Raw genomic sequence first — 15,020 nt, 5'->3', positions numbered from 1 at the left:
CATAAAAAAAATTGATTACATAATTTTGTTTATCGCTATATTTATATTTTGACATTGATAGTTAGCTGACATATATAATCATCTGTTTAATTAATTTTTTGCATCTTAGAACATTTATATTCATAACTTTGGTGTCTGCCTATATAAAACCGTTTTAGAAGCTACTTGTAGTTTGGCTAATAATATCTATCTCAGATTTGTTATTTTATTAAAAGGATTACTTTTCAAATCATAGTTCACGTTCTTTTCACCACAATTATGTGAATAAACAAAACAAATGATTTCTTTGTACTCTTTTTCTGTTTTTGTATTATTTCTTAAAAAATATTCTATTGCAATTCTAAAAAATGGTCTACAAGAAGTGGAATTACTGCCGGAAGAGGAGTTGATACTTAGCTTGCACAGTAGGTACCAACATTTTGGTCTAATTACAATGATAAATGCGTCATCATAAGAAATTATCGTTCTGCATGAAAATGTAACATTTTCCCACCAGCGAAATTTAGGAATATTTCCTTCTTTATTTATTGTGTCCTGTTTTATCTTACCTGTCTTAGATACTAGTAACATTACTCAATTAAACTCCAGCTACTGTCCATTCATTCTGCTTAATGTGTGTTATAATAATTTATTGTTATTTTGATTATGTTTTAAATTAAGTTTTGCTAGTGATAATGTATGCAGTTAACAAAACTTGAAAAGGACCAGTGTTATAAATGCTCACAACACTTGTTATAGTGAAAATTTAACTTTTTACAGCACTCAGACTAACACTGAAGAAATCTCTTTCTACTAAGAAGCACAATGTACAAACATTCTGTCTGGTAACATACAATCTCAAAAACATAGATGGGACTCAAGAAACTAAGATCTCTTTATAATTATCTTTTTCATACCACTGAAGAATTTGTAGAACTCAGTAGAATGCAGCATCTTAAAACATGAGTAAACATTTGTATTTTTGACACTAATATGTCCATAAATATACAAATAAAAACACTATCTATTGTCCTTAGTCCTAATTTGATCAGTATTTAGTCAGCAATCCAGGAAAAATATTGCGCTGATATGATCTATGTTGGAACATTATTATCAAAGCAGTACTTAGATTGTAATATTTTAGCACTGGGCGTTGTCGTACTAAATATGTAAAAATACAAAACACTTAACATATACACGAACACAAGGACAAGGAATAAAACTTTTTTAACGTTTGGAAGGCTTACTACTGTACTGGTACGACTAAAGTGTGGACAGGTGAGAGATTTAAACTGAGTATCATACAGGAGTATTTGTAAAATACATCTCTGCATTGAAAATGAACCAACCAAAATGTAAATAAAATATTATCTTAAAATATAGGTACATTTTTCTCTTCATTTTTAAGGCAGTAAACCTATCTGGAACAAAGTAATAAACGAACATATTATAAAATATAATATTTTATAGTTTAAAGTACTTTATTTACAACAATTAGAACATTCAGATTTGGTGATATTACAAATTATTTCAGAAAAATCTTCTCTCATAAATTTAAAAATAACTATGTATAATCCTTTATAAAGTGGCTAGAACATTTTTGTATATTTTATAAGTAGCATGAAATGTGTTGGACTGATATATCCCATATTTAGAAACTGGTGTTCACAAGAAGGGTCACACCAAACAAGACTTGAAGAGACACTCAACATATGTTAAAGAGTGTTTCTACAGAAAGAATTCTGTCGGGTGTGGGGATGGTTGGGTGAAGAGCTCTTTTGATCAATAGCCAGACAAGGAGCACTCCTCCACCTTCTTCTTCTTCTTCTTCTTCTTCAGTCTTACGTTTCACTGTGATAGAATGAAAAAAACAGCTATCTGAAACATGAAATATTTCAAGACAAACTTTCATTGGTTATACCTGTAATTATGGTTAAATTCATAAATGTTGAAAGTTTAATTTAAAAAAATAATATTACTTTTACTGTTATAAAACAAATATTTTCAAAGTAAATACATTTTTTACAAGTACTTTATTTCAAAATATTTTAAAGTGAATATGTTCTAGGTTTTTTCCTTCCCCTAATGTACCAGTTGATTGGAGTCGTTTTACATAGAATTGTGAAAAATGTCTTTTAACATATCTTACTGCAGTATTAAAATCTTACTCTGTACTTGTTTCAAGATTTCAAGATCTTTATTCGTAAATGCAAAATACATTTTTACATTACATGTCAAAATACTAAAACTATATCTAATTTAACAAATCTCTTACACAGTAGAAACATTTATCAAGAAAGTGTGTCTTTAGTTTTTTTTTTAAATAAACGTAGATTTTGCTCATTTTTAATATTCAATGGCAATGCATTGAAAGCTTTTGCACCCAAGTGGTATGGACCCCTCTCAAATGCGCCAGTACTATGTGCAGCCACAGATATCAGCCCTCTTGATCTGGTCGGATACTGATGGTAGTATCCATTGCTTACAAAAAGCTTTGGATTGCCCTTAACAAAAGAGCATAGCTCGTACCCCACCAGACACGCCAGAGTAAGTATTTTTAATTCAACGAAAAGAGGTTTACAAGTTTCGAATCTCCTACGTCCTGAGATGATTCGCAAACACCATTTCTGGAGGACAAATACTCTATTAAAATTTACTACACTGGATGGACCCCAGAACATTAACCCGTACCTCAAAATCGATTGAACGTGAGAAAAATATACTGTTCGTAGAACATCTTGGCTACAGACCTTGGCCAGACCTTGACCTTGGCCTTGTTTTCATTATTGTGAAAAATGTCTTTTAACATATCTTACTGCAGTATTAAAATCTTACTCTGTACTTGTTTTCATTATTGTAATACTATCCGCAATTCTAAAACTGTGTGTATGTTTTTCAAATAAAAACACACTTAAAGATATAAAAACTATTTAGAATCAGTTTAACATAATGTATTGGATAATGGAATAGGTTTATTTATTGTTATCCAAACCTTTTCTGTACAGTGTAAATATTTTTGAAACAATTGGCAAGTAACTGAAGAAATACTATTTTAAGCGGATGCTCACTATCTCAAAATAATACTTTTTAATATTTTTCATACAAACACAAGCAAAAAGTTTAAAGTGAAAACAAAAGTAAATTTATCAATTTGACAGCAGCCAGATCAACAAAGAGTCAAAACTGAAAATTAAAAAAAAATTAAATCTAGTAGATAGAACTTCTTTAAACGTCAGATTTATTATTTATAACTAACAAATACTAATAACTGTTGTTAAATAATTTGAATTGAATTAATGTAGAAAAATGTATTTACAAAAATAAAATCTTATATTTAATTAACATTATACACTACTTTGAAATTACTTGTTCTCATCACAAATTAAATTACAAACAGTGGAATCCAGTTGGTTTTAGTATACAATGTATTTTTAAGTAATCTAATAAATTATTGACAATTACATTACACAAATTTTAAAAATAGGTTTTTCTTTATTTATTTTGTTCTCTGTTGATCAAATCATTGTGTTCAGGTCACTAAGAGAGTTTTGTACTTTGTACTGAATCAAATTTATGTATTTAGCCATTAATGCCAGGATTGAACATCATAATTTTAATTGAAAACATTGTAAAAATGCAAATACTTAAGTACTTTATTCAACTTTAATAAATTACAAGTGTAAAGATGTATTGTATATGTAGAACAAATAATATAGTTTCTATTTTAATAATTTATACAAGTAGAAAGTGTTTTGAATAAAATATAAATTTAGAATGAAAATAAGTTTTCACTACAGATTACTGCCCTCAAAACTTCAGATATAATGAGGGCCAAACATCAGAAAGCACTTAAACCTTTTAGCCCCAGCGTGTGCTTGTACTTGCTCTAAATTAGGTTTTGTTTCAACCCCCGAAACTTGATTCCCTTGTGTTCCTAAACTTAATACTAAGCTTTTAAGAGCAAAAAGATTTTTAGGTATTTGTAATTTACAACCTGCTGTTGGTTCCACAAAATGTTATTTTATATTAAATGAGAATTTTGTCATTAGTACATGTTGTAAAGCTCATATATTAATCCTACAAATTAGATTTAGAATCATAATATTTTTATTTCATCTATGAACAGACCTACTTAGGACAGTTCAGTAACTACATAAATATATGTGTGCCCTTTGAAAAGAATTGAAACATTTTTTCCCCAAGTGATGCTTAAAATATCTAAAAAAAGTTAATAATTCAAATGAAGAAAGTACATCAACACTGCAAGATTAAATTGCAGCTGACAGACATTATTTCTGTGGTCTTGTAATCGTTATAAAGAATTGAGTCTTTGGTCTAGTCAATCTGACACTTGTACCACTTAATCCTAGCAAAAGGATAGTAACTGTAAATTTTTATGTTTTTTAGGAATGAAACAAATATGGAAAGTCAAAAGTTCTTGACTTATATGGGCAACCAGATGCTTGTCCCACAGCAAAAATGCTGTAACTCTATTACTTTTTGCATTATAGCTCAAAAGCTATTTTTATCTACATTTTTAAAGCATTTCTTGGTTTTTGTATGGAGGTTTTAGGTATATAAAACTATTATGGTATTTTATATAACCATTTGTTATCTATTGAAAGCTCTTACACTCTAAATATGCTTTTTTTAATAAAAAATACATAGATTATAGGAATTTGTCTCACAACCTTCCATAGTACCAATTTTCGTCATATGAGAGAAATTTTGTTGAACATATAATATGTTGCTTAAGCAGTTATTGTCAATCCATTAACCAACCAAGTTAATAATATCAGCTGATTCGTCGGAACATCCATAAACCAATATAATGTAATCTTATTTCTTATGATGGTTTACATTCATAATTATTATTTTTTTCCTAAAGATAAATACATTTTCTGCAATATAATTACCTGTATTATACAGGTCTTATTCTTTTGTAAATACAATTTTACTAATTTTGAAAAAATGTACGTAAATTATAAATTCTACAACAGTTTTAGGCTTTTTTAAACATTTGTGTACAGCGCTAAAAATATGAGATTAAAATAAAATAGTAATGTGGATTTTTAAACACAAATGTATTTTCTACATCTTCAGCAGTTTGCTTTCATACTTTACTTGTTTATTTTTTTACAAAATGATATTTTTTGTCTTTCTAATTCTGAAAATCTACTGCATCACATCATGCTCTTTACTTATTATATATTAACACTAATACTATGGGATACTGGAAAATATTAGTTATTTTATTTTATTAAAGGCAATTACATTTTATACAGGTTTACCAATACTAAATGGCCAATATAGAATAATATTGTAAATATTACCATTCAAACATTGGTAAAATCTACAAAGTATATTACGTAATATAACTTTTTTAATTTTTGACTGTAACACTAAAATTGTTATTTTTTAGAAAAAAATTTGTAGTATCCAAACTTAAAAAGAATAAATTTCCTACAATTTTAAAGCAAATGAGCAATGTAGTTCTTATAGTTTGGATTATATAATCCTTACAAAATCTGAAAAATACACAAAAAGTTGGGCACAGATTTATATTTTTACATTATACTACTCAAATTATACATTTAGGGAGAAAACGTTTTTGACCTTCTAATTAATGCATTGTATACAATGTGAATCCAAAACCTCATTGTAAGTCTAGTAATTTCTTATATGCAAGTATTGCTTTGAGGACTGTGCCACAATATATTGGCAATAAGAGTCAACCATTGTGAAACAACCTTGAATATCCCATATGAACAAAGCTACCCTGATCACAACACTTTTATACAGTTATTTTTGGTTATCAGATTGAAATGTCTCATTTACATGTAATATAATTCTACGATCTGAGTGACTGGTACTCAGGTGGTAAGTGTAACATGTGCGTCAAGTGTTTGGCATACTGCTAAAGTGGCCAAGTGTATTTTTTTTTTTCAAAAGTAGTGTACAGATAAAAAACATTGTCATCTCGTTGTACACCATCACTTGGTGCGGTTGTCCAGAGCACAGATTTCTTGCCATTTGGGCCTGGTATCTCTACTCGGGCTTAGTAGAAATAATAACTAGGATTCTCGGAGGTAGTCATATGAACTTTAGTAGATGAAAGCAAATGACCACCAGAAGTACAGAGACTCTGTTAGAGTCAGGTATTCCATTGACCTCTCTCGTGTGTGGAAATCGGATAATTTAAACAGAACTGTGATGTGGATACCGGCACCTATACTATAACTCTTTTTTTGTTTTTATTAAGGACCCGATAGGGCCTTCTTAAATTTATGTTGTTGTCTGTCCTTTGTTCCATAACTATCGATAGAAAGGTCCTAGAGACTTGAAACTGGACATAGTACAGGAAGAACACTATTAATTTTGCGATCAAAGTGTAGTCCATCTGTGCAATAACTCTTTAATTAAAAGGTCCAAAAGACTTAAACATTTTATATATGTTTCTCTTTGTTTTTCTATTCTTTGGTTTTTCTCTTTCTCTCCATGAAAAAATTTTATTGATTTTGGGGTTGAACATAAAAGGGCAGTATCTACATTCATCTGTTTATCCAACTGTGCAATAACTGTTTTGTTACATTCTGTCAGGTCCTTCAATAATCCATTGTATCGGTTCAGTCTTGTTCATCTTAAACTTTGTTTCAGTTCATGTTACTAGCAATGTAACAATTGTTATAAACTTCACCTTCTGGAGATACGAGTATGTCGTAAAATTCATAAACAATTTAAACATAGAACAATCTATGTATGCAAGAAGTTATTTGAGATAATTTCTTCATAGTATTTGTATATCAGTATATTCTAGGTAAAAATGATCACTTTATTAACCCAAGAAATTTGATAAACCTACACAGAGTAGAAATTTTGAAGCCTCAAACTGATTGTGAACGTTTGTGTTCCATGACATCAAGAGCTTTAACCTTGATTACTCGTATTGGTCCCACAATGTAACAAACACTGAGGAATATCATATGAATTAATAACTAAAATTGTAGAACTTCAACAGGGTAGGAAGAAATAATACCTCTATTTCTCCTCAAGGAATGTGGCAGCTTCCTAAAGAAGCCTTTGCTTACTTAATTAATCCCTTTCTCAAAACTGGTGTTTTTCCTGATGCTCTTAAATACAGCAATGTAAAACCAATTTTTTAAGAATATGATCCAATTGAACTTGATAAAAATTGTCCAATTGCTGTTCTTCCTGCAGTATCAAAATTTTTGGAAGTTGTAGTTCTCAACAAACTCTCAAGTCATCTTGAGCAGAGTGAATGTTTTCATCCTTCACAATTTGGGTTTTGAAAGGGAAGAGGAACCCTTAATGCTATTAATGAGATGGTCTCTAGAATGGCGAATACTTTTGATTGTTCACAGTTTACTGCTGCTGTGTTCTGTGATCTTTCAACGGCATTCGAGTTTGTCCAACATAAAATATTGTTACAAAAATTGCATTTTTATGGTATCCGAGATGGTGCATTGGAATGGTTAGAATCATATCTCACTGACCGCTCACAAAATTTAACTCTTGAGAACGAAATTTCTTCTAAAAAATATGAAACAATTAGTGTAGGAGTACCCCAGGTCTCTATAGTGGGACCACTGTTGTTTTTGATTTACATTAATGATTTGCCAGTTAATATAAAAAAAACTCTAATATAACTGTGTATGCCAATGATATGCTCTCATTTCTAATCATGACAAAATCACATTGAACAGGCTTATTTTTCAGGTTTTCTTACAAATGAAAAGTTGGGTTAAAGCAAATAGTCTTTTACTCGACACTGGAAAAACTCAAACAGCCATTTTGCACTCTAATTATAGCAATAGTTCCAGATCTGACATCTCTTTCCTTGATGCAACATATAACGTAACAAAAGCTACAACTTTTTTAGGAGTTCACATTGATGGGAGTATAACCTGGAGACAGCATGTTCATTTGTTATCGAATGAGCTTAGTAAGGCATATTATCTGATATCTTTTTTGTCTTCAAAAGTAGGTACAAAATATATTCATACCTATATGTGGCATCAAATTCTGGGGTGATTCAGTTGAAGTAAACAGGCTTTTCATAATTCAAAAAAAGATCATCCGTAAAATACACTGTATTAAGTATGATGCATCCTGCAAGCCTAGTTTTAGAAAGTTCAAAGTGCTCACTCTTCCATCAATTTATATATACCAGACACTGATTATGATCAAGAAAAACAGCAAATTCCAATTCATTCTCAAATATGCATAATTATTCCATCAGACACAATAGTACTCTTATTTATCCTGTACACTTGATTACCGAGGAGTTCATCTGTATAATAATTTGCCTAATGATGTCAAATAAGAGAATTGTTTGGAGGTGTTCAAGGAGAAATTTAAGTGTTATTTCCTAGAAAAGTGTTTCTACATTGTACATGAATTAACTGAAAAGCAATAAATTTTTAATCATTATTTAAATTGTGTATTTTTGTTCATTTTGTGCTGGGGAATTTTTTATTTTGCTCTATATTTTTATATCTAATGCTAATGTTTAATGTTTAAATTCTATTTTATATGTCTTATCTATACAATTTATATTTTTGTACATTTTAATTTAGGTTAGGTGTTTTTAACAAATTGACATGTCACTACCACAAGGTAATTAATTATTACTGTGCATGGTGTTATGTGATAACATGAAAAACATATATATATTTTAAAAAATCAATAAATTCTGTAGCCTCAGACTGATTGTGAATGTTTGTGTTCCAGCTATAGCCAACCCCAAGGCTCCACCAGGAACCAAGGATGCCATCAAGAGCTTCAACTATGATTACTCATACTGGTCCCACGATGTAAGTTGAGTGAAAGAATTCTTTATTTAGAGAAAGAATCATGATGTTGGTATTATTATTTAAAATTCATTTTAATAACAAAGTAAAATTACAATGTTACAATAGAGGTGATGCAATCGGATTCAGTTGGAGTAATTATTTTAAATCTTTTAACTGAGTTTTGATTACAGCCCTTTAAGATGTTTTCTGAAGACAAGTAAAAACAGCATTTTTAATCATTCCATAAGAACATAAGGAATGGTAGGCATTTGAAGCAAAATTTAGGGACATCTTCATAATCAGGCCCAAAGTTTCAAGACCTACCTGCTTGCCACTGGCACAGTGTAGAGCGTAATGCTGTTATCACAAGATAACTAAGTCAAGTAACGTTGAGCATGGCTGCTGCTTGGTTGGGTGACCGCTGAACGATCCTGTCCTTGCAAGTAGTCCACCTGCCAAGCTATTGGTGGTGGTTCGGAAGTCACCATGTTAATTTTTACAGAGGGCTTCTTACCCAAACTTAGCCTGGTGACATATGACATGATTACCTTTATTTTACCAAAGATTTTTGAAAAAGACGACTGAAGTGTATGACATGTTTTTATTTATAAACAAATCATTTCTTTAATATTATTTAATTATGATATTTTGTTAAATTATATTTCATCAAATAAATTCAATTTTTTTTGTATAAAGCCATAAGTTATGAAAATTTTTCTCTGACGCTATAACTGTACAATATCACATTTTTATTTCAGCTATTTTTATTTGGACCTGCTTACAAAATTTCCAAATATCCTACTTTTAATGTCTTTGATTCTTCACAGAATATTTCAGAAATAGCCTACTTTTTCTGTCTTCATGAAACTTTTCTTAATGCTTTGACTTAAAAATGTCCGGGCAAAAAAATTATTGCACTATCTGAAAGTTTAGATGTAAGTCTATGGTTCAAGCAAAAACATTCCTCAAAATATCTTCTAGAGTAAAATGGGTGTTGAGAAACCATTCACGAATTGAATTGAATTAAAAATAACTTTATTCATACAGTGGTATACATTGAAAGGAGTCATTAGAATAAACTTACTTTTCTGTTCATCTCCAGGGCTATATACAAGGTATTATAGCTGTGAAGTCCGATCCTTGTTACAGATGTTTTTGTGTATGTGCAATACCACTTTCCTGTTACAAAGAGAAAGACTGTCATAGTTTCTTGTCCCAAACAAGTTTTATGTAATTAAAATATAAGGTAAAATGTAGTTTCTATTACGATATAAAGAATAAATTTAGATTTGAAATGTTTTCACTAATGTTTTGTGTTAACTTATAAAATATTTTAAAATGTAAAATTAAAAATGTTATGGAAAAATGACAAGATCACTTAGTAAACATGGTTTTACGTAACTCAAGTGATAGGCTAATCTGTCAAAGAGGTTTGCAAACACTGTCTTCTAAACATTTCACCTGGTTTCTTGATTGATAGTGAGAAAGCTGTTACCAGTGATTCGTAACTGTTTATTATTGTGTTGGTATACCTGAACATCAATTAACCAAAAACAAAAAACCACCTACAACCTAATATCAGTCAGAGTAGTTGGCAAAGTTGTTACCATCACACTGTTGTATGAATATCATCAGGTCAATTCTTGAGCACTCTCCCTCAATACATTGAGTAGATTATACTGCTCTGGTGTTGAAACTCATAATTACACAGAATCTGAATGTTTATACTTTAAAAAGGAACTATTGTTTTAATTTATTAGTCAATTTTTAATTGATATTGGAGAAGAAACTATTTATAGTATTTTATTAATTAGGGACAAATTATTAAAATATTATTAGTTTTATGTATACATATAGACAAATCTGAATTCAAAGTGTGTTACATTCATGTGAATTTTTTAACATCTTTGAACAGGAATTTCAGTTTTGTTACAAAGGAATTCACAGTCTGTTATTCTTATAAATTAAACAAACAGTATTTTTTGTAAATATAAACAAGTAAAACCTTACTATTCCAAATAATTTAGGGATTTTTGAATTAAATATGTTGTTACTGTTATCTTTTTGTAATTAGTTAAATTGAGACAAATTATTAGAAAACGCTAAACACTGAGTAAGGTTCTTTAATGCAATTGTAATTTTTAATGATGAATAGTGTCGGAAGATTATAATTATATCAGCACTAGACAAACATGCTCATTTCTCTTCTCTTGTTTTAAAACTAAATTATTACCGTTTGTAACAAAATTCAAGTCGTAATACTCACAACTAAGCCAGAACAAGAGTCTGGTGCAAATGTAAAGCCATTACAAGGTGCGCCGCATTGTTTTACAGCCTGCTGCAGCAAGTGGTGGCAAACAAACAAAAACTCTCCTGCTTTGCATGTTTACTGCTTTATCATTTTTGCAACTGCTAAGGTAGATAGATGGTGGTTGCTCCGTTCAGTTATAATTTCATTCCCTAACTTGGCTGTCTTGTTATTTTTTATTAAATCAGTATCTATACTGCAGAGTCCAACCAATTGATACTTCAGAATGTATAATGCAAAGTTATAAGTTAAAAAATGTTGAATTCTATCCACATAGATTGTAGACAACATTATTTTGTTTGTGCTACAATGTGTATTTAACTATTTACAGTTAATAAAATAATAAACATTTGTATAATTTTGTAGACATTAGTATCAGTTCCAAATTTTGAAATGACAGTTAGCAATTTAACACGTGGGAGGTTGCACCTTCTTCCTGGACACGAGATGTCGTAAAGGAAATTTGCTCACACTTTTAACCTTTTATTATTTTTTATTTTCCATCAGTAAAAAAAACTTCAAAAAAAAATTATTTGATTAGTTTGACTAACGTATCTCAGGATATACTACTTTAAATTATCTGCAAATAAAACTGTCTCGATAAAATAATATTAAAAGTATTTGTACAGTTCGCTGTAAAATTTAAACTGCTGGAAGTCATTGGTGAGCAAATTGCCGCATGTACCTTTTTAAGCATGTAAATAAAATATTTGTTTTTACTTCAAAAGAGAATGTATCTAATAAAAGAACAACATATAAAATGTAACTTGAATTTATTATTACTGAATGATTGTATTTATAAATGTAATTGTTTGTATTAGAGAATATTGATGAATTGGGTGAAGAGGACAACAACATTTCAATTATTTTGAAAAAGAATTTATTAAGACTAACAAATATCAAGGTCTTGTGAGGAAGGTGTGTTCAAAAAGTAATAGGAATTTTTAAGTTTTGCGGGTATGTAGAGTCCGACTGTCAAGATTTTTAAAATTATATTTGTACTTGTACTCCTGAAGTATAATGCAATTTCCAGCTCTATTCATTGTTTACTTTTTCTGTGGCAGCTGGTAAGGTTAGACGTGTTTTATGAACTCATCAATTTTTGTTTGTTAAAAAAAATAGATCAAGGAATTTGTATAATTTTTTTTTATGAATTAAAGTGTGGGAAATGTTAACAAAGGCCTAAAGTAAGTTTTCTATGAGTAAAATAAGGGTTTACAAGTGATATAAATGATTTAAAGATGCCCCTGAAGACATTGAAGATCATGAATGTTCCGGACACCTTAACACATCAACAACCAATGAAAGCATGAAAAAAGTTGAAAAAAAAAAAAACCTATTATGAACGATCGCCATATTATGATCAGGGAAGTTGCTGATGATGTTGTTATATCAAATAACTCGTCAGGATATATTTTTAATGTTTTGGGTATGAAACATGTGACAGCAAATTTTTTCCAAAATTGTTGAATTTTGAACAAAAACAGTGCCGAATGGAACTTCCATTCCGGTTAGTATTTTTTTTTTTTTTTTTTTTTTTAGTATGTCCTATGTTTCTACCTAGAATATCAAATGTTTTTGTAGGTCTAACAATATTCCCGGGACTTCTCCAAAATGTATTACTGTGTTGCAAAATGTACTGAAACCTATGTTTAATTCATTTATTTCTGAATACACATTATTGTGTACATGTGATTATTAGACTTTATTTTTCAATATAGTCCATTAACTATGATACTGCTTCCTTTCAATAAAAAACTCTGGTTACTGTTGTTAGTCTTTGGTTTTCTCAGAAGGCGTAATTCCTATTTTGTACTTATAGAATAAACTACTCTCATCGTTGTGTTTTCTCTGAGTACTGATAAATTAGTTTCTTCTAGATTCTAATTAATATTTTATTCTTTGAAATCTGTGGTAGTTTGGTATCATATTAAGCAGTAAGAAAGTAGTCTGTTGAGCATAACCAGTGGCAGTGGTTATCATCTCAAACAGTTGGTGACAACTGTTACAAGTTATCAGATTGAATTTGACTCAATGCTTGTACATAAAACAAATGACTCAGTCCAACTCTGACCTCTGCTTACGTGGTCACTTTAAAATACATTGGGACCACTGTGTGTGAGTTTTTATCATTACAATTTGAACTTACATCATGCTGGTGAGTTTTAGATATTATATAGTGCATCATGTATTATAAAACTTCTTTTAAGTGAAAACTTTGAAAGTCGTTATGTATAATTAGCTTTCAATTATGTGATGATAATACATTACTGTTAACGCATTTTGAATTTCTTCACAATTAAAAATTATCTAACCTGAAACATAAGTATTATTGTTTAAAACTTACAATTTTAGGATGCTATTAAAATAAACAGTTTGTGAGATTGTATGTACAGGGAGTATCATTGGTCCTGGTCTATCTTAGACCTTGTTTAAAAATTAGGGCTGGGAAGGATATTTGATAAAACTGAGCTTGTCTTAGACATGGTCTAGCTTAGGATACAGCCAATAGAGCTGTGAATTGATGCAGTGAGGTTGGTAATATTCTACTGGAAATACCAGATCTGATTGCTCTCCTTTTTTGGTCAACAAGACACTGCTTTCCTAAAGAAAGGGGTAATTGTAAATCATATTTTTGTTCAATACTAGAAATGTTCTCAAAAATGGCACTAAAGATTTTGACTGATACTACTACTAATTAGTTCCATAACAAAACATACCAAACAACACTTTCATAAAGTTAAAAATCTGTAAAAGACCAAACAGATCTTCAGTTTATAAATAATACTTGCAAGTATAATTAGATTACCAGAACAATTCAGTAGTTCAGTTAAGTAGAAATAATATGAGCAAAAGTGCTTTGCTAGCATAGTATCAAGTGGCTTTACGAATAGCAAAGAAAGGTAGTAATACACACGATTGCTGAAGAGCTCATTCTACCTGCTGCTCAGGATATAGTTTCAACTATCATCATTCCGGATGCAGCTTAAGAAGCTTTCCACCATCCCTCTGTTGAACAGTTTGATGGCACATTCCTGAGATGACTCAAGGCATAAAGGATCAGATAAAAACAAAGTTGCAGAAAAGTGAGTACATTTCCATTCAAATTGACGAGTCTACGGATGTATCGAGTTTGGTGCAGTCTATGTGCTTTGTTCGCTTTGAAAGTGATGGCAGTGTGGAAGAAGACATTTTATTTCACAAACCTTTACCTGACCACACAACAAGTGAGGAAATGTTAAAATTGTACATATCTGCAACCGATTGAATTTCAAAAGGGTATTTAAATCTGCAGTGATGGTGCCAAAGCAATGACTTGGAAAGACAGTAGTTTCGTGAGACAGATAAAAAATGACATGCCAAATGCCACTTGGGTTCATTGTTTTTTACATCGCCAGGCATTAGCTACCAAGGTCATGCCCACTGAGTTAAAAACAGTGTTGAACAAAACTGTTAAGTTAGTTAATTTTTTTAAAGTTGGCCATTACAGTGTTGACTCTTATCACAGTTGTGCGAAGAAATGGAGGCACAGGACAGATTTTCTTGCTTCACACAGAGGCAAGGTTGCTGTCACGAGGGAAGGTGTTTTCTCAAGTGTTCACTTTGCACTCTAAGCTTAAGACATGTTTTTCAAGTTGCAAATAAAGACATCGGTGGTTTTTTTTAGTGACAATGAATTTCTGTTAAAACTTCCTTATTTAGTGTACATATTTTATCATCTGAACAACCTCAACGTTTCCTTGCAGTAACAAACAAAACCATACTTTTTGCGCAAGACAAAGGATTTGTTTCAATTAGTTTTTAAGGAAATTAGCCAATTGGTCAACCAGGATTGAGAAGAATATATTTGAGAACTTTGAATTGACAAATGAGCTCATCACATCCTTGGATCAAAGCGATGACGATTATCCTGACATTGA

General features: G+C 30.4%; 1 protein-coding gene across 14 annotated transcripts in view; it reads left to right on the top strand.

The window, feature by feature from the left end:
• Window positions 1–15,020, top strand: part of LOC124362791 (kinesin-like protein unc-104) — a 130,571-nt gene that overhangs the window by 36,675 nt on the left and 78,876 nt on the right. For 13 of the 14 annotated variants that reach the window (XM_046817585.1, XM_046817597.1, XM_046817592.1 and 10 more), the window contains exon 3: window positions 8,731–8,813. In XM_046817585.1, coding sequence (XP_046673541.1) covers window positions 8,731–8,813 — 83 coding nt within the window. Of the gene's footprint in view, window positions 1–8,730; window positions 8,814–13,139; window positions 13,259–15,020 lie in introns of those variants that run through there. The other variant, XM_046817594.1, reaches the window with a different exon arrangement.

Source organism: Homalodisca vitripennis, chromosome 5 (assembly GCF_021130785.1).
Source record: "Homalodisca vitripennis isolate AUS2020 chromosome 5, UT_GWSS_2.1, whole genome shotgun sequence".
Lineage (NCBI taxonomy): Eukaryota > Metazoa > Arthropoda > Insecta > Hemiptera > Cicadellidae > Homalodisca > Homalodisca vitripennis.
Note: the sequence above shows the minus strand (reverse complement) of the source record. Positions and strands in the feature narration are given on the sequence as shown.